Source organism: Haplochromis burtoni, unplaced genomic scaffold (genome assembly GCF_018398535.1).
Source record: "Haplochromis burtoni strain Fernald_Lab_line unplaced genomic scaffold, NCSU_Asbu1 Contig_152, whole genome shotgun sequence".
Lineage (NCBI taxonomy): Eukaryota > Metazoa > Chordata > Actinopteri > Cichliformes > Cichlidae > Haplochromis > Haplochromis burtoni.
In genome coordinates, this window is record NW_024582513.1 from 76,898 (window position 1) to 97,346 (window position 20,449).

Genomic DNA, 20,449 nt, shown 5'->3' on the forward strand with positions numbered 1-20,449 from the left:
TGGACTTCCCAGCAACCCTGTGCTGCCAGTTACAGCAGCAAACAACAAGTAAACAACACCAACACCGTAAACAAGTACATTTGATAATCAAATCATGGCTGATCTATTTTAAGTGATTTACACCGACATCTACCACCGACCTGTCACTTCCAAATAAGGTGACAGGGTGTAGACAGGAAATGTGAACCATTGTGTGTAGGTTGCTTCTAAAATAAATAAGTGTGTGTGTGTGTGTGTAGTTCTTACCCCAGCCAGCAGAGGTGTGGGCGACACTGTTTCTCCATCTGGCCCTTGGGGCGCGCAGAGCTGGGGTGACATGGTGGGCGATTCATCTATAAAGGGCAGCGTTTCTGAGCCATCCTGGGACTTGCCGTCCTCTCCTGCGTCCCCCTCGTATCCATCTGTGTTATAGTTAAAGTCTGGAGGACAGGACACAGAAAAAGACAAATATACTGATCAGCAAATCACCCCAAAGAACAAGGCAATCACTCCACTGTTTTCATCACCACTTGGAACAGGCCAACACTTCCTCAATACAGCATTAAGTTCTCCATTCTGCTACATAACCTTGAGTTGAGGGGTTATATGAATAAATGCCAGAAGAAAGCTTTTCCAAAACATGATGTGTGGGTGAAGCTGACCACTGTGTTACCCTATGAATGTAAAAAGTCAACATTCATATTTTATTTGGCAAGATATTGTTATAAAATGTTGTCATAATTACTGTATGAATTCTTAAGTTATGGTGTATTTAGTGCAAGAAACATTAAAGATCATCAGGGATCAAATTATTCAAAGCACTTGCTGAGGTGGTCTGGTGCACATCTGATCATATGTAGGTTGTCGTGTATGTACAGTATAACCCTCTTTGTACTGCCATTAAACAGCCAGAAATGCCCCAAATTGAATTTTCTTGGGACATTTTGTTGTTTTAATAGATCTTCAACTTTGACTCCCAAAATCTAATGAGTACATTATTGTGTGCAAGTGAATCTTTGGCCCAGATTTAGACAAATCCACTCAAGATTTCCAGGAAACCCAAAAACAAATTGCCCCTGGCCATGAGTGTCACCAGGGCAGAGACGTAAAAAACTATGGTTTACATTTTAAAAGCCAGAGCCAAGTTATTCTCAACCCATATTAGCCATCTAATTATTTTAATATTAACAATCTATGAGTAAGTTAAAATTGAAAAGGAGACACCCTTCAAATATTTTATGTGTTTTTGCACTGCAGCTTCACTGTTGCCAACACTTGTTTGAAACGCCACAATGTCAACGACCTGTGGATCAGGTCAGGAGAGTCGTTTTTCCAACCAGCACGGCAATTTAATAAATACATTTCAAGAGCAAGATATAGATTCATCTTATAAATGTAATGAAAAAGAAGAAGAAATATTCAAACAAGCCAAGGTTAATAAATTTAAAAATAAAAACAACTACTATTATAGATGCTAATGCATTTTTGACTAACCATCTGTGATTAGATTATAATTCTATTTTGGTTTGCTAGTTTCATTCTTGTATTTGTGATACTGCAGTCTTATTTCATATTGTGGGAGTATTGAGGTCAAAAACCATGTCCTGTGACAACGCTCGTGTTCAGGCCCGAGTAGCAGTGACAGCTCCAGTAGAAAGAAACGACAATGACACTGAAATGACTCCTGTCCTGCCTTCAAAGGAGCACTGGTCAAGAAAACAGTGGAATAACAAAAAGGCAGAGGAGATATAAAAAGCCAGTGTCAGATCCTGTAGAAGAAAAGAGATGTGGACTGTTGCTGTGGATGATAAACTACAAAGTACGACGCATATGCAAAACTAAAAGAGAGGCAAGTAATTATCGAGTTACATTTTCCAGGATGTTGTTCTGTTTAGCTTTCTGATACAGTGAAGCATCTTTAAGGAACTCGGAATAGGAGGAGGAAGCTTGTAGCTTGTGAAGCTATCACAAAAAAAGCAGAGCCAAGAGCAGGTTATGTGGGAGGTGTGTACAAGTGTCCCTGTCTGCTTACATATAACGTGCAGTGAGAAGACAACAACATTTGATTATTACTGTGTTCATGTGCTTGAGAGGGCATGTGTGTGTTTGTACCAGTGCGTAAAGGATAGAAAGCTCTAACAAGTTTTGGACAAGAACTAATTGAAAAATAAAAGCAGGGATCTATCCCCACTGGGAACACATGCACACTATCACTGGACATGTCAATCAACTCCCAATCCCTCCCCACCCATCTGTTAGCTTGTGTGTGGACCATGGAGAGTCACAGTTACCATATGGGTTGCTTGTAAATGGTGCACGTGGGTCTTTGCTGACTCAGTGAAGCAAGTACTGATTATGCGAAGTGCTGCTAGATGACAAGAGTGCATTATGGTGATTAGTGTGAAGAAGGCAGTTAAAAACACTGATGTAAACTCATTTGTCCAACTCCAACTGCGCTGTGATCGTGCCATAGAAAAGATCGGCTCTTCCAATATGCACCTGTGCATGCATTCGGTTTTCTTTTCTCAGTCTTTCCATCTCTTCTCTCTCTCTGACTCCTCTGAACACCTTCTGGCCTGCCGTCCGGCTCGTTTTCGCTAATCTGCTTAAATTGCGTGAGTGTATGTAAGAAAAAAAATACAGGGAACTCCCAAGACACTTAGCCAGTGCTAAAGCACTCAACAATGTGCAAATCCTCAAATTTCCTCCCAGCTTATGGCTGGTGTTTTGAAGCTTAACTGCGAGTTGGAAGGACGGATGGATAACTCAACAAAAACACTTGAGTCTAGACAAGCACAGTGGTTTCCTCCTCTTTTTAAAAAGAAGTTGCCCGTGACTCACGTCTATTTGCAGAAACACCAACATGCAGAAGAAACCATTCACAAATATATTCCCGGCTGTGCCAAGCAGAGAGCCAGTCGATTAGAGAGAGCAGAGCTGGAGCAGTGGAGACAAAGCACAACCAGTGGGCTCACAGTCAACTCTGCTCCGTTTGGCTCCGTGCACTTCTGTGCTTACCTACAGTTGCCTGAGCTGACACACATTTGTTTATCTGATAATGGTGAACACGACGTGCGCTAAGCTAATGTGTGCCATTAGAACCAACTGGTGTTTGTGTGAATCACTCAGAGCAATTCACTGTGAGTGGTCAATATTTGTACTCGTTATCTGTGATTAGCCACATTAATGCAGAACACAGAAAGAAAAGAAAAGGCTATTGTGAACACGTCTTTTGCGCTTCGCTGCTGTTGCTTTGCCTTTCACTGATGAGATCAGACCAAGATGCAATACACATAATTGAGGACATTAAGGAAACATAAATAAAGGTTGTGCACAGCCATACGTTAGCAAAAAACACCACGTCAGCGGTGACACTGACCATAAATTAGCCCTGTGGGGACATGCTGGACACACTGATAACTACTAGAGCACCAGCTGCAATGAGAGCACACAAACCACAAAGCTAATGAGTCACCGCACCACACCTAGTGTTCTCATGCTAGCCATGTATACCTGTATCTTTCATTATTGCAGTGCTGTTACTTTGGTGAAATCTGTCCACATTGAGAAATATAAACACTTGCCAAAGTACCTAAAAATACCTTTGTGATAGATAGAAGTTGTCTCCATGACAACCTTTTGCCAAAATGAACACAGACAAACAAAGTAAAAGACAATGAACTAAACTGAAAAAAGAAGATTTAATCATTACTTCCACATAGGAAGTTCAAATTTACCATTAGACAAACATTCAGTCTAAGTCATTTCTACAGTTTACAGAGTTCTTACTCTAAACTGCCAAAGCTACATTTCCATATCTGTACAGAAGACAGACAGACTTTTATCACACCATGATATTTACAGTCGTTGTTTTCTGATTTGAATATTCATATAACTGTTTGTATACTGCAAAGTTCACAATACAGGTCCTTCATCGTAACATGTCTCGCACAGCCAGTGCTGATCACAGTATGTCGTGACTAACGTGGGGGAATTTCTCTGAAAGCTGTAGATTACAGCACAAAGGGAAACAGTGTAAAGCAAAGATAGCACACAGTGCAAATGCAAATAATATTCTGACTTAAATGTAAGTTTAATTTGCCCAGATGATGATGTCCAAGAATCTGGAGCTGGTGCTGGAAACGCTGCTCACAATGTTTGAATGTGCGCGAATCAGAAGCAGGTCCGCACGTGCACATGATTATCTGCACACACTCTGAAAATCTAACATGTGGGCTACCTCAGTCAGCTAATGCATCCTGATAATCCCCGTGCATGGTAAACAAACACACGAAAAGCAATTTTTCAGTAAAGAGGATTCATCAGCCCTAACCTGTTTTTAACTGCTCAATAGGGAGGTCCCCACACGTGCATGCACCAATATTTTAGAGGATTAAAATGGGGACAAACTCTAAATGTCATGTGATTAAATAGGAGGTAGCTTTGGGGTCAAGGACTGTAGGGGAGAAAGAGCAGAGTTAGAAATCAGCCCAACACACTGCCACACCGCTGCAGAGAACATGTATGTGGGTGTAAACATTTCCACATTTTTACACACAGAGTAAAGAACACACTCAAATTCTCACCTAACTCGCCATCACTGGAGAAGAGAGAACGAACAGCACACACTGCCTCAAAGAAGAAAGCCATAAGTGTTGCCTGACTAGAGAAAAAAAAAAATCCCTTTCAGTTAACTTTATCCATGTCACAGGCTACGTCCTACCTAAAAGACTCGCACCTGAACTCTCACTGATCCTGTCTTCCTCGGCTTCAGTACTTCCTCTTTTTTAAAATCGCTCTGATAGCACTCATTCAAATAAAGGCAATGTTGTATTCAAGTACTGCACAGCCACATCCCATGAGGAAGCAACACAGACACAAAGAGCAGTTTCTGTGTGGAAGCCGTAAAACGTCCAAAAAGCATCAGCATGTCTTTGCATTCACTGGACAATGTCCAGCTGGTCAGCAAAGACTGTCCTGTTATGCTTTATGGACATTGGAATCACTATTGTCAGTGTATGTTCATGAAGTTCAGATGCACTCTGTGCACTGTGCCAAGAACAAATCAAAACTGGATTTCTTGTTCAGGTATTTTAACAATTTGCAGCATGATTGAAAGCAAACTGCCCAAACTTAATTCTAAAGCTTACAAGCGGCTGTAGTGAAGCCAACTGTGGATTAGTAGAGTTTTCATGTTTGGAAATTATTCAAATCACCATGTTTCTACAAGCTTCTATGAACGGGGCGAGCATTTGAAGTGATGGAATGGCCTGTGACTGTTTTATAGAACCATCTGAATATGTAATCTGGCTTTTTCCAGTCTAGGGAAAAAAAACTTTTAGCCACCTGACTGCTATCAAAGAAAAGGATACATCAAACAATGTCAGACTAATTTGTAAAAGCACATTGTAATCTAAAACGTCCATTAAAAATGAGATATTTTACCATCCAAACACAGCAAAAAGTACATTTTTAGATGATGTAAGCAGCTCTCAAGACAAGCTCAGAGTGCCCAGCTTCAGTTCACTTGAATATTTCCTTTGGATTTCATCACTATCGGATCACTCATATCAGCAGCAGAGACTTGTACTCAACACACAACTTGTACAATGTGAGGTGCTTTCCCTTATACAAATTTAAAGGATATACCAAATGACAAGGGTTCAGTGTTTTATAAATGAAAAGGTGACTTGATGAACAAGCCTAGCAAAAGGCTAAGAGCTACACTCATCCAAGAAAACATATTTTATGAAAAAGAGGATTTTAATAAAACCACGCTATTGCTTGCAATGAAGCAGGGGGACGGACCTGAGCCAGAAATTCCACAAACATTCACCCGTTTGATGCTGTTCTGCGCTCCACATAATGCTTATTGAAACCGGTGTAGGCCATGAGGAAACACAGACTCTCTCCTTGTGTCACTCACACCACAGACACATACACAGTTACTCATGTGCTCTGCTGTGTGTTGATTGGGTTAAATCAATGAAGCCTCAGTTAATAAGACATGGCTCCTTTCAAACAGGCACACATGCACAGACACACACAGAGCACTAACTATGGGAGTCTGTGTTAAGGTCTGCAAAGGCCAAGTGTTTAAATCTGCCATCTGCATAACCAACTACCTCAGCAGTTTCAGAGCAAACAACTTCCACATGTGGTGGAAGAAAATCTATTACAGCGAATGCACTGAAAGGAATTCGAAACATTTGGAGAACAGAGCTGTAACACACATTTGAATGGTAGACTCTTTTTTTTTTTAAAGTTATTTGAAATGAAAACTAAAATAACAGAAATAAAAAGGCGCAAATATATCATTTGCTGCTAGAGGAATTAAAATGCAAAATGTGTTGTCATTAAATAGGTCAGGGATTACAGGCAGTGTCTGCTCTCTCCTGCAGCTTGCCATCTTATCACGCTCTTCTTTCTCTCTCATCATTCCCTGGGTCTTCCAAAATAAAAGCTCTGTCTGTTTAAAGGAGGGGTCTTCCTCCTCACTGTCACCAGATGTGAACTCAAAAAGATTGTTGGTGTTTTATCAGACAGTGCAGGGTCTTTACCTTAAAACAGAAAGGTTTTGTAAACGGATACAGTATTTTTTAAAAACTATTGTTCCTGCACACGCAAAGAGCCTCTACAAAGAGTCACTGCTGGAGTAAATAGATGGGTATATATGGTTTTAACTCCACACTGGGGAAATTAAATTCATTGGTGTGTGTGTGCGTTTGTGTGTGTCCCTAACCTAATGACCACAGCCCGGTGTCAGCTCACATTGCTGTCACCATTAACCCATCTTGACAAACAGCTCTAAATCCACCTGTCACGCTCAATAAGCCATGATCACCATCCACGTTGATGAAAATGCTTTCTGCTGCTGTGGTGGTGTCAGGAGGTGAAACTGAACAGCCTGAGCAACACTAACTGATGGAGAATGCTTTCTGCATAGGTTTAACACTCCTTCACACTAAATACAACCCTCTGCAGGGATGGTATGGATTACACACACACACACAGACTATAAATGCACTCAAACGAATATCTATTGGGGTAAACACCTCAGCATATTTTCTATTTAACACTTTCTGCCCCCAAAGCAATTCTCTTTTAGTGTTAAGTGTTAAAACTATTATTGCAGATATAAAAAGATGATATAAGAGAGAAATGATTTAAGTGTGCAAAGATTTTAACTGTCAATAACATATAATCACCTCCCATTTCCCATGTCCTTTTGTTGGTCCCTCACCCTGCACAGAAGGGATTTGTCTCTGAATAAGTTCTTCAGTATAACAGTGAAGCCTGATAGCAGGCGTGATAGCAGCATATTAATATTCTGAGTGTGTATGCCTTGTAACTACACAAGAAGGTGACTCCTTTTGTACAGGTGGAAACATTTTTGTCCACTTTCTATGAAGAAGGCTTTTATACGCTTCTGCTTATTTTGAGCAACATATATTGTTTGAATGGTGGATTTGCATATTAAACATGCCCACATTTTACTTCTCATAGAAGTAAAGGCTCAGGAATTTTTCTCCCTTTGTTCTGTCACAGGAGCCGTCCCTCATAAGGTTAACTCAGGCACACAAAGCACCTGCTTTTCAAATGTGTCAAGAAGGAGCCAATAAAAAGAAAACTACAGTCACAGAGGGTCACAGACCAGTTAGTGAACACTTACCAGCCTTCAGGGAAAAATTTATATTCTTCGAACAGTTGTGAGTAGTTGCTGGAGGCTGATGACACTTGCTGTGAGCCAGTGATCCTCATATTTAACAGAAACCGAACTCCTGGTAGCTGCTATCAACATAGCTACTGTTAATTTTTCTCCAAGTCAACTCAGTGATAGTGACTCAATGTTCAAATCACAGATTCATATATGAATATGTATATTTCACATCGGAGAGTTCAACCAATAATCTGTCTTGAAGGAAATCTAAAAATGTAAAAATCACAAAATTGAAGAAAGAGGAATCTATGAAGTTGTAACTAAGGTGAATACTGATAAATTGCTTTCAGCTGGTTAAGCCACTGCTCTACTCTAGAGTGGAGGAGGAAACGCTACAGTTCCTACACTCGCTTTCTTTCACATCCTGCCAGCTCTCCCTCTCTCTATGCACAATGTCTCAGAGCCAGGTCTGCCTGTGCACATTTGCACACTAATAAAGTCAGGGGGAAGAAAAGTTGCTGCTTCAGTGTGAGAATGCAATGTGGGAATTGTGCTGCCTACCTCAGCAATTTTGTCTTTAGAGAAGAGGGATTACATCATGCCCTACAGCCAGCTTACACTGTGTGGGCACAGAGAAGCAGCCCTGCAAACTGATTCTGTACAGAGAGCAGTGAAGAAGCACACACACACATTTTAAATTTTACAGCACAGATGTGTGTTCCTGAGCCAGGGCCCAATGTAGTAATTTCAAAAAAAGACTGTGTGTATATGTGTTTGTGTTTTGGGTTGATGGCAAGATATTCCTCTGTGTCTCTAGAGCTTCTCTCAATAGATTTAAGTGAGCTCAGCCATAACAGATCCAATTCTCCAAAGATAAAGGAACGAGAGGAGACAAGGAAAACAAAAAGCCTGCTTCTTGTTCATCTCCTGGACTTCCCGGCCTCATGTAGCCTTGACAGCATGACAGTACATCAGTGGCCTCACAGATGTATGGTCATTTTGTGTGTGTTGACAGTATACATGTGGGCTTTTAATTTCCCCAGTGACACACGTTGATTGATGATGGCACGACAGGGAAGTTTAAAAGTGTTACTCCATGCTACTCCACTTAACGTCAGTAGCAGCGACCTCGCATTATATTTGAAGGAGATACCCAGTGGGAATACGGTATCACTAAAATCAGTTTCATTCTATGCAAATATGGCAATGAGTCAAAATAATTGATGTAACTGGTCCTAATTTTATTAGCAAAGTTAGCTGACAACAGGCAGCTGTTGAGGCAGATGTGGAGATTCCAATCTATTCTGTTTACTTGAGGATTAAATAGGAATTTTATTTGAGCATGAATTCAGTACCTTGGCAATATTAGCATAATAGTCCTTTACAATCCAGTCTTAACCTTGTGTAAGATGGCACTGCTGATCAGTAAGCAGAGTGTAGCTTTTAAAGTAAAGTGTTAAAGAGTCTAAAGACAGCAAAAATATTCTAGTCACATATGAGTCAAATATCTGTTTGACAGCTAAGCTGGACATAAAAACTGGTCACGCAACAGGAAAATGATCTCAACTCTACAACAGAATGATTATTTTACTTTTTTAGTTTCCAATGACTGAACCTGTCTGAAATACAAGGGGTGTAAATGAGTCATGCAAACCTTCACCATACAGGAAAAACAAAACACTGATAGTGATCCAAATAAACATTTAGATTTGTAACTTCAAATATAATTTTGCAAGCTTGCTCTTTTGCCACTTGGCTAGAAAAATCAGAAAGTATTCTATGAATGCAGACTTATACTGCTACTGTGCACTGTGATTCTGTCCTGCGGTGAGTTTTCTGTCTGTTCTTGACAGCCTGTAATGGGCCTTTTGCATTGTTGCACCATGTCAGTATCACCATAACTACGCTTGCATCTGACTAAAAAATAATTCTGAAACATTTCCATGGTTTTATTTAAGAAAACTGATTAATAACAGTGAGCTTTCTTTTTATTCAAACCCAAAATTTCAGCATGCACATTTTCCATTTCAACAAACAGAAGATTATCCCGCTTGATGTAATGCTACAAAATGCTAACTATGCAAGTGTCGATAGCTGTGAGGAGCTGGTCTGTGACTCATCACTTAAGCTGGGGTCTTTGTTCCCATTTTTCCTGTATCCAGCCTGATTGCGATTATAATGATTGGCTACTCTCACCGCACTTACCACTGTGCTGAGGAAATGGGCTGAGCACACTTTAATGGAAAACAAGCTGCGAGACTCCCACATTAGTTAATAGAGAACGAGAGAAACGAGTAGAAGGGAGTCCAAAAGATCAGATTTAACGGAAAGATAACAGGAGAGCCTTGCCTTTTAAACGGAAAGCCCAACCATGTTCAGGCACACAGACTTTCTGCGAGCAAACTGAGCAAAATATTTATTTGACAAAGGACAGTGAGTGTGAAGCTGCTAGGTGGGAGGAAAACAGGAAGACCACAGAGAAGATTCATGTATGTAGTGAAGGAGGTTTGTATAAGAGAAGAGGATGCTAAAGAGGCAAAGCCTAAAGGGAGCAACCAAAAAAGAATATGCATTCAAAAATACAAATGTACTGGGATGAGGCTAATAAAGTGGTTCCCATTACCTACTTCACAACCTGTGTGCACACATCCAGAGCACTTCCCTGCAGAGAAGGGTCCGATAACAGGCATGTCCCTTAATACCTCAAATGAGTGACAATTCTACTGCTGCATATCTTCATGTGCCATGTGCCTGTAGGCAGCAAGAGATAAGGACCCCCCCGAACTACAGATTTACATGGGTAAATTGCTGTTATCCCCCCTCTAGCAAACTCCAAACCCACCAAACCAATGTTACCATGGCAGCCAGCTCCTATACATTGTAATTAGCTGGTTTAAATCCCCGAGGCTCGGACTAGCTGGAAACATCTCACTGCTTCCATAGATTAGGACAAGCACATTCACACACGGGGCCCAAAGCTACTCCCCCAGTCCACATGGTGAAACGCACAAGAGGTCACATCCAAGTGCAGACACACCTACTGAACACACCCACACAAAAAAGATGCACCAACCAATGTTTTACAGTTCACTTCCCACATTCATGCCTGTGCTTGTAAGCAGGTGTGAAGAGATCAAGTAAAGCTGTACATGGCCAACACACACACACTGAGCACAGTTACAACAGTAGAGCAGCTCCACTGTGTGGGCATCTGGTCCCCTCTGCGTTTGTTCGTGGGCATGTGCTAATGGAAAGTGTATCAAACCGTGCAGTGAAACAAAGGCGCTACAATGAGTAAAGCTATTAAAATGCAAGCGGCTGTCGATAGCCCTCAGGGCAGCCCTAGCAGAGACTGTAGTGTCTATTGCACTCCACGGCCCAATTAGAGGAATATGCTTCAGATTAAAAGCAGTGAGATTGATACACTTCAGGTGTAGCACAGAAGCAGCAGTGTGCAGCTCAGACAGGCCCTGTAAAAGCTTCAGATCACCATAACACCCTTTGTTGTTGGTGTAGGTTTAAAAAAAAGACTCACTATAGTACACATTTTGTGAAATAAAAAAAAGAATTTGTAACAAAAACTGCATTCTTGAAACTAATCAAGCCAAAAGGCAGTTTTTCTAAAAGATCTGCTGGCTTACACGGAACATATATGTGGACGTGTATTGGAAACACCCTATTTTAAAACTGTAGTCAACTCCCTGCTGAATCATATTCTCGTGATTACTTTAAAATGTCAAAAATCCACTACCAGTCTGCCAAACCAGTGGGTACATATAAGCCTCACTGGTGTGAAAAAGCATGCACATTGTTGCACCATATCCAACCAAACTTTTATGCATGTCTTTTTTACTTTCAAGCTTTCAGAGCTGCCGGGTTCTAAAACTAGACGCAGCTGGTTTAAACAAAGGGAAACCTAGGGAACTTAAAAATGAAGCCGACGAGGAAGTTGCACAAACTGCAGTTGCCACTTGAGGCTGCACTACCGTTAGATGTCAGTGTTAAAATGCCCAACTTTGTAGCATTTAAAAGCATATAGTTTTTGGCATCTATGGATAATTTTTGAAGGGCGAAAAGTTTTTATAACTCATCCAGCTGGATAATTGACTTTGGAGTGCAGCCACATTGATTGACAGGTGTCCTAACAGAGGCAGCTGGAGTTGACTGGCATCTTCTAGCAGGCCTCACTAAAGCTTTTCCCTGTGTCTGTGCAGCTGGTAACTTTAGGATCCCTTTGAATAGATCATCCGCCTTGATATCAGTTTGGATTCGGGAGACACACACCATCTCTACTTTTAGATTAGGCTTAAAACTTTCTTTTTGCACAAAAAAACATATAGTTAGGGATGGATCAGGTGACCCTGAATCCCTCCCTTAATTATGCTGCAATAGGTGTAGGTGGTTGGGGGATTCCTGAGACTCACTGAGTATTTCTTTTTCAGTCACCTTTCTCACTGAGTATGTGTTAATAAACCTCTCTGCATTGAATCATATCTGTTATTAACCTCTGTCTCTCTTCCACAGCATGTCTTTATCCTGTCTTCCTTCTCTCACCCCAACCGGTCGCAGCAGATGGCCGCCCCTCCCTGAGCCTGGTTCTGCCGGAGGTTTCTTCCTGTTAAAAGGGAGTTTTTCCTTCCCACTGTCACTGATCAGTGCTTGCTGATAGGGGGTTGTTGGGTTTTTCTCTGTATGTATTATTACAGAATCTTCCCTTCCAATATAAAGTAAGAAATCCATTATTGTACAGGTGTGTTACTGAGCACTAATTAGCCGATGTGTGTCTCTCTGTGTGACGTACGCTTACAGTTTACAGCCAACCTTTCATCCATATAAAGTAACTCCTGGCTTCAATTTTAAAAAAAAATTGTTAAAAAATGAATATGGAACTGCCAAACGCTAAAGCTTCAAAATGTGGAGTCCAAAACCAATCTGTGGTTTAAACAGACCAAGCATTTAAAACATCTTGTGGGATAAAACCTTAATGAGCTTAAGCACAACACTTTATTAACAACATTGTTGTTAATAATAACAACAATGTTGAATTGTGAGAGTTTATTTGAAGTGAATAAACCAACCATGCATTTTTACCAGCATGTTATTAAAATATAAGAAAAGGTCAGATAACAATGTTAAAAAGTGCAGTTAGACTAAAAAGCTCACCAAGCACCAAAGATACTGCACAGTGGCTTTTTTTTTTATCTTTAGTCATGACAAGTGCACCCTGTGGGATTTCATCTATTTGATGTACCACTGCAGTATTTTGCTGGAACAATGGCTGACTCTGGTCCAACTGTGGTACAATTTTACTTTTCAGAAACACTTAATTAAGTGAAAGAGCCTAACTTATGTGCATCATATACAAAAAAGCAGCCAACCACAATATCATGTTGAGGCAGCCTGTCTACAACCCAGAGTTGAAGCGTGACTTTAAAGAAAAATACCCACACAAGAGGGGGGACAAATAAAAAAGGAAGTCAGGCTATTTGAAGTGGGTCCCCGTAGGTTTCTGTTCTCCGCTCGTGCTCACCAACCATTACCCTTACTGCTTTATTTCTGCCAAGCTGTAAAAGCGAAAGCATGCCGTCCTGTTCTCTCGCTGTGCATGAATGCAAATGCACAGACTGTACAGACAATGAGGCTAACCTTAGCGCTTGCTGTAGAAGTTTATTTTTAAAAGATTTCTATTAAATGTGACCCTGGAAAGAGTGACAGGACAGATAAGAGAATTTGTGGATGCAGCACGATGTCTGATAAAGTGAGGAGCGCACTTGAAGCGCAAGGCCATCTGGCACTCGGAGAGGACAGAGGCCTCGTCGATATCACTCCATTGATTTTGAGTTTGGTCCTTCTATAAAAGGTCACAATTAAGAGGTGGAACAAAAAGGAGGATAGTGATTTAAAAGATGGCCTTCCCACAGAAATCTGTAACTGTAATGATGCCAGTATTCTATTTATATTATTGAAGGAGATTTAAAAAAACAAAAAAACATAGAAGGTCACAGGTGAAACCAAATAAATAAAGTTATAGATATCTTAATTACAAATCATGGATCCACTATACAGTAACTTACATGTTTGCCTAATTTTCTCATAAAAGTACAAACCTACAAATATCTTAGAATCATATATTTGACTGTAATCCCTCCATCTCATCAGTTTAAATATATTTTAAAAGATTTAATAACCCACCACCTGCCTGAATAGTACTGTTCTCCTAGTCTACTTTTGCCATGCTTCATTCGGGGTTATTTAATGACAAAGAGCCACTTGAATGGTTTCTTTGACTGTAACAGAAAGACAACTTCCTGAGGCCAGGAGGCCAACGCTTACTCTGGCCTTTAATTTTTAATGAAACAGACAAACACAGACGCGCGCGCAAACATGTAGCCAACACACACGCACCAGATACAAAGGACTACTTTTAAGGGTTTTACAGCTTCAGTCATACAGGCCAACCAAACACATACACAGCTACATTTTTATACATGGTTACAAATGTGCTACAGGCCCATTTAAGATAACGTGATCTGATATATGACCTATATGCATTCGTTTACCTGAGTCTGGCAGGGTGACTGGTTGGTGCTCGAGTGCATCCATCAGCTCTCTTTACTCATAATGGCTTCATCTCGCTTTCCTGTCTCCTCCTCTCCTTCCCTTTTTCCCCTCCTCTTCTCTCTTCCGCTCGACTACCCTGAATGCTTAATGATGGTCCCTGCCTTCCGGGAGCATGTAAACATGCCAGACGCACTATTGGCCGAGGCAGAGGAGTTCTTATGCGCTGATTGGCTGGGGCAAGCCAGGCATGGATGGCAGAAGAAAAACAGGTTGGTGGTTACCATAGCCCTACAGGATGACTGCTGTCCATAGTAACACACACACACACACACACACACACACACACACACACACACACACAGTCCTAGACCCTCAGGACATGGTGAAGGTCCCCACAGACACAGAACACAAACACACTCAGACACATGACACACCCTCTAACATCAAGCACAACAAAGGATTTCAGAGCTTGTGAAGATGGCACGACGCTTTGCAAACAGAACCTGGCTAACAATGTAATTTAACTGTTAACAGCTGGATAATGACTCAGTTTAAGCTTTCTGATGAACAAAAATAACATCAAAAGTCAGTTTAATATATGTTCTCATTGCTCTTTGAATTGATTTTGGAGTTAAATTGAATATTTCAAAAGAAACAGCAAGAATTTGGGGGAAAACACAAGCTTCCACTTTCTTAAATTTTTACTTAAAAAAATGTATCAACACCAAAAGCTCCAATATCAACAAAATATAACAAGAGCTCCCAGTCTTTCCAGTCTTGTTGCTAGGTCAGCTATCATAAATTTTAGTGTTTTTTTCCATAAGGCACTTAAATATCGTGTCATTTGGAAAGATATGTTAAACCATGTCTCCTAGATAAACAAACATGTCATGTTCATAAACGGTATCATATATGGACGTAACTTAAACTTGCATTTCATTTAACGACCACCAGGGGGGCAATAGCTGTGGTTGCACATAGACTTATGGTCTTATAGAATCTATAGGAAACAGCTGTAAACTCTTTGTTGCTGAGTTTATGGGCTCAGCCAGTATATCAGTGAGTTAGGTCAAAATGATCAAAATACATTACGTCAGTCTATCTGACATGTGTTTTGCAGAAATCGTGTTCAGGGACGAGGTAACATACTTAAGTTGTGCTATAATTAATCTGCCTTGTATATTCGCTTACAGTTAGATGACCTCCAATGCAGATATCATAGCTAACATAATGTAGAAGGTGCTTATATGCATGCTGAAAACAGTTATAAACTCTTGGTAGCCAAAATGAAATGCACAGTTACGTGGAATAAAATTATACGATTTAAGAGTAAAGCTGGAAACCGTTGCGATGTAATGCAAGTGCACAAGTCTGTTTTATTTATTTTTTTCTATGTGTACCTTTTTCTTTTTTAACCTTTAAGCTCCTATTAGAAGTTAAGATTTGACTTGAAGCGCAGAGCCAACCGCCAAGTTTGCACTTCACTCACCAGCATTTAAGAGTGAAAGCTCTGTAAGCTGAAACTCTGCACACAGAAAATAAGTTTGATGTCATTTCACTACTGCAATAAAAGCACTTGGCTGCTTTTCAGCTCCAGTAATCGATGGCTTCTTCGTTTCAGTTTGTTTACTAGATGTAAAAGAGCCACCGAAACACACAACGCAGAGCAAAAAGCTTCATATATTATTCACAAGGTTGTCACTGAATGAACCCAGGCGGCCACAGTTACAGTGGAAACACCAGCTGGGTTACCAGTGAGTGAGCGAGCAGCTAGCGTTATGACACGGTGACAGATTTCCCCCCTTTGCTCCTTCCAGCTGGACTCACCTAAAAGGATGAGGTTTTAACCGTATCCATATTTTAAGGTTTCACCACTTCTTCACATTCACTCCAATCGTATATATCAAAGGTAATTCATCTCTCTTTTAGAACTGAGAACAGCATCCACATTATACATCATGTCCTCTAAAGTGGATCCTGACAAGGAGATTATAAATGTCTGCTAGATAAACGGTGAAACTGTTCTTTTCCCATTAATGTTTCCAGGATCCTATATTCAGACACCCAAACCAGGGTGGAACATTGTGCAACTGTTATGGAGAAGCTAACATGATGCCCCTTACATAAAGGCGCACTCTTGAGGACACCCAATGGGAGGAAGATGTTTGAACACAAAGCAGAGTAGCGGTTTACTGAAGAGGCAGTAGAGATGGCTGCATTACATAACAACAGTGCTTTTAGGCTGACTCAGATTCTTTCTTCCCTACTGTAAGTGTGCATGTGTGTGTGTGTCTGTGTGTGCATGTGAGAGAACAGCTCTAAATGCGTTTCTATAGCTACAGCACAGACTCATCCATTTATCAACATAATGGATGAGCTTGAACGGTAGAAAGAAAACAATGCAAGACTTCACATGAAGCACAGATGAAATTACACAACACGGCTCCACTCTTACCAAGCAAAACCACTTCTCTGCCTCCACTTTCAATGCACACAGAACGAGTGCACATCAGTGTGCTAGGAGCAGTAGTACCAAACAGTAGTATCTGAATTATTAATAATGGTCTGATCGGGTATTTATCTTTTGACTGTAGTCACAGCAGATTTATTGAAATGTAGTTATGAGTACAGTCTGATTTTAAATATCACAAAGGAACAAAGGCGACCCTGTTGCAGGTTCTTGAACCTGTTGCTGCACTACTTGTGACCTTTGCATCTGTTCAAGAATTTCTGCATTTAAAATGAAAAGCCCAGGCTCCAACCTTTTACCAACAATGAATGAATGTCATCCTCATAGTGAATTGGGGATTTAAGAGGCTTGCTTGGCTTGTATTGTGTAGTGTTCTCTCTGCAGTCACACCATAGCTGACGTGTTTGGAAACACTACCAGATCCCACTGATTTGGATGTGTTGCTGTTGGCATCGAGATCAGAGCTAGTGGCTATTCAAGCAGAGTGAGACTGAGAGCGAGAGAGCTGGGGAGTTTGGTCCAAATAGATTTGTAGGGAGTGATAAATGAGACATCCCCTGTTGTATTAACCTCCCCTATGAAATTCTACTGGGAAGCCATCCAAAATTACTTTGCTGTGCCCCAATTTGCTGAATCAAGCCCTGTGACAACCAACTAACTGCTAACATTAAACACTTAAAGACAGAACTGGGACAGCTGTTGGCCAGCAGTGAAGTCCATCCATTACAGTTTATATGCTGCTGAGGGAAACCAGACAAGAAGACTGACAGTCTGTGAAAACCCCGTTTGATCAGGGATGTGAGGGTTGGGTAATTCTGGGCTGATACAGATGTGTAAAAAGATATCAAACCTTTCATGTATTCAGGGATTTTGCAAACTATGGTGTTAGACAGGTATTAAAGCAGGCTGGAATAATGTGGATCAGTGCTCCTGCAACTTCATTTAATGAGTAATTAAATGGGATATGCAGGTTAACTGCATACTAACATTCACGCAAAGTTATTAGAGCTGCAGGCAGAAGATCCGCTGTGGTGACCCCTAAAGGAAGCAGCAAAGAAGAAGACAACTGTCACCTGTCTGTTGTTTTCTCAAGAAACTGAGCCTACAACATACACTTTAGAGTCAGCTAATATAATTCTCTTTTATGTGCGGTGTTTCTGTGGAAACCTATTTGAGAGGAATCTTCAGCATCTGAGACTCAGTGTATGATTAGTCAGGAAAGGCAGCAGATTACTATCACCAGCAACATGTCATTTATTAGTATCCACAAGTAGTGGCAGCAGAAATGAGAGACTGTGTAGCCCATTTAACCCTCCACAAACAGCCAAATGGCCCACCATGACTCACACGGTAATATTTTTATAAGGTTTGCTGGGGCTGAAGTGACAGGATGTACCAAAAATGAGAAAAGATTTTTAATGCTCCCTCAGAGCTGCACATAAATTTGAGCCTTCCTCACTGCGGATTATGAAAATCATTTTTGACATATGTGCATGTCCGTGCACGTGCCACATCTGCTTTGCCAAGCCAAAATGCCAGTTTTCTAGCCATTACGTAATCTGGCTTTCCTTTGATGTTCCCTTAGCAGCACGTGGAACCAAAGCGAGCCAGAGACAAGTCTAGCTAATACTCTGAAGGTTACAGTGCAGGCTGGCAGCGAAGCAGAAGTCAGAGACCGTGTGCCACTCAGGCTGTGGAGGAGATGGTAACACTACAGTTCAGAGCTTTCTGTAAAAGTCAAAAAGAGGGAAATTATAATAGACCAGTGGTTGATTCAGAGATACGTCCAGAGTAAGTGTGCAAAAGGTATATGGATTGATTGGTGGATTATTAGCCTTATGGGCAACATAAGGGCGTGCCTGCCTATTATTTCATGGCAGCTGGGATAACTCCAGCCCTGAAAAAGCAGTTAAGGACATATATGGCTATGACTTCTGTTTAAATAATGAACAAAAAAAAAAAAGAATTCGCTACTGGATTTATTTGTTTCAGGATAACAAATGAGAAAAAAACTGTTGCAAATTAAAAATGCCCTGGCACACAGAACAGTGAAAAACACATTGTAGGCCCAATTAGTTTTAATTAAGGTTTCTAACACATCTACATTTGCATTAGCGGTGCAAGTGTAGTGTAATTAACCAGTTGGTGTAAATATTAGCAAGCTTAATGAAAAGATTTTGGCCTATGCATGCTGCATGTGAAACTCAAGTTCATTACTGTCCACTCTGTTTCTTTGGTTTAGTCACAAGCATCTGGAAAGTCCACTGATTAAGTTGTGTAACCAAGTTTGAGGGTACGGTTTTTAAGAAACCGCTAGGCCACGTGGCTAATCGAAGAACAGTCCTATTTGATATTGGAAAGAATAGACGGATCTAAAACTAGGACAAACTAGCACAGAAAAAAGTGAGCACCTATGCATCTGTGTGTCAATGGCACAGAGTTTCAACTGAAGCAACTAAGAAATAATCAGTGATCACCAGTGTGATCTGCAGTAGTGGGCTAACTGACGGAGTAAAGGGGGAGTTAAAGACAGAAAATGGACACAGCAGCAGCAACAAAACGCTTCTGAAATCAGATCAGAGGTAGAAAATAAACCCTTTTACTCTGCTGATGATTACATCAAAGTGATTATAAGAATCTGTGAGGAGCACATTTGAGACGGTCCTAATCAACCAGATTAGGACGATAGGAGGAAAAGCAAGTAAAGAGGTGGAAAGGGTGAGAGTTTTGTTGAAGTAACACACACACACACACACACACACTCCAACCAACAGCCGTCTGGGAGTCTACCACTTATACTGCTGACCGAACAAATGGATGACTGATGAGAAGTCTGAGCTGGTGATTCTGTTCATGTGCTTACATTGATGTGTGCGCAAAAGTTCTCTGTGCAGCTTTTATTACATTTAGCTTGCTTAGTCTGCGTATATGTAGGTTTGTGTTTTATGACTTTCATTATTAGCAGAATATGTAGTGAAACAGAGATGCCTGTGGAAAATGCTGTCTCAGTGAGCTGTGGTTCACTCGTGCAGCTGAACAGAAAGACTTCAGCCTCTCTGGGGACAACGTAGCTGTGGCTTCCAGCATCCACTCCGCTTAGGAGAGTTAAGGATGTGTGGTCACTGCTTAACACAGTCATTAGCACAGTTTCAGAGGCTGAAGAGAAAGGGCAATTAGAGCCATGTGCTTAGTAATCCACTGACAGGCAACAGAGGGAGCTTCAATACTAATGGTTTAGGGCAGGACTGGGTCATCTTTCATCATTAACAACCAGGTGTTTGTCACACAAACAGAGCTATTGTCAACTTGTGTTGCAACCTTTTGTAACCAAGTGGTGTAGTTGTATTAAGGAAGTATATAACCATTTTTGTAAAAATTTCAAAGTAGTGGTGAATTCCCACTTCCCTTATCAGAAAAAAAGGGTCAGCTCAGCAGCCACACAGGCACACAAAGAGTATGAGGTGGATAAAGGGCAGGCGGAAATCAAAAGGATGATGAACTGACAGGTGCATAAAAAAAGAGGATTGTGCCCTTTTCACGAACAATAGATCATAATAAAGCCCTGTTTCAATGCTTTTGTGATGGTAATAACCTGTCTGCGAGTGCACACATGCAGCCTCATACACAACTTGAAACGTGTTAAAGCACATTGGGTGTTAAATTCAGATGAACTCTGTTAACCAAAAATAGCAAATGTTAGAATAGTATAGAGCTATAGTATAGTATACTGTGCTGTCCCTGCTTTATTCCCCATCAACACACTTTGGAGACAGGTTTGC

General features: G+C 40.8%; 1 protein-coding gene across 1 annotated transcript in view; it reads right to left on the bottom strand.

The window, feature by feature from the left end:
- The window catches only part of abr (ABR activator of RhoGEF and GTPase), a 124,347-nt gene that overhangs the window by 73,897 nt on the left and 30,001 nt on the right, over window positions 1-20,449 (bottom strand). Inside the window, exon 2 of the mRNA XM_042224829.1 lies at window positions 247-419. Coding sequence (XP_042080763.1) covers window positions 247-419 — 173 coding nt within the window. The remainder of the gene's footprint in view (window positions 1-246; window positions 420-20,449) is intronic.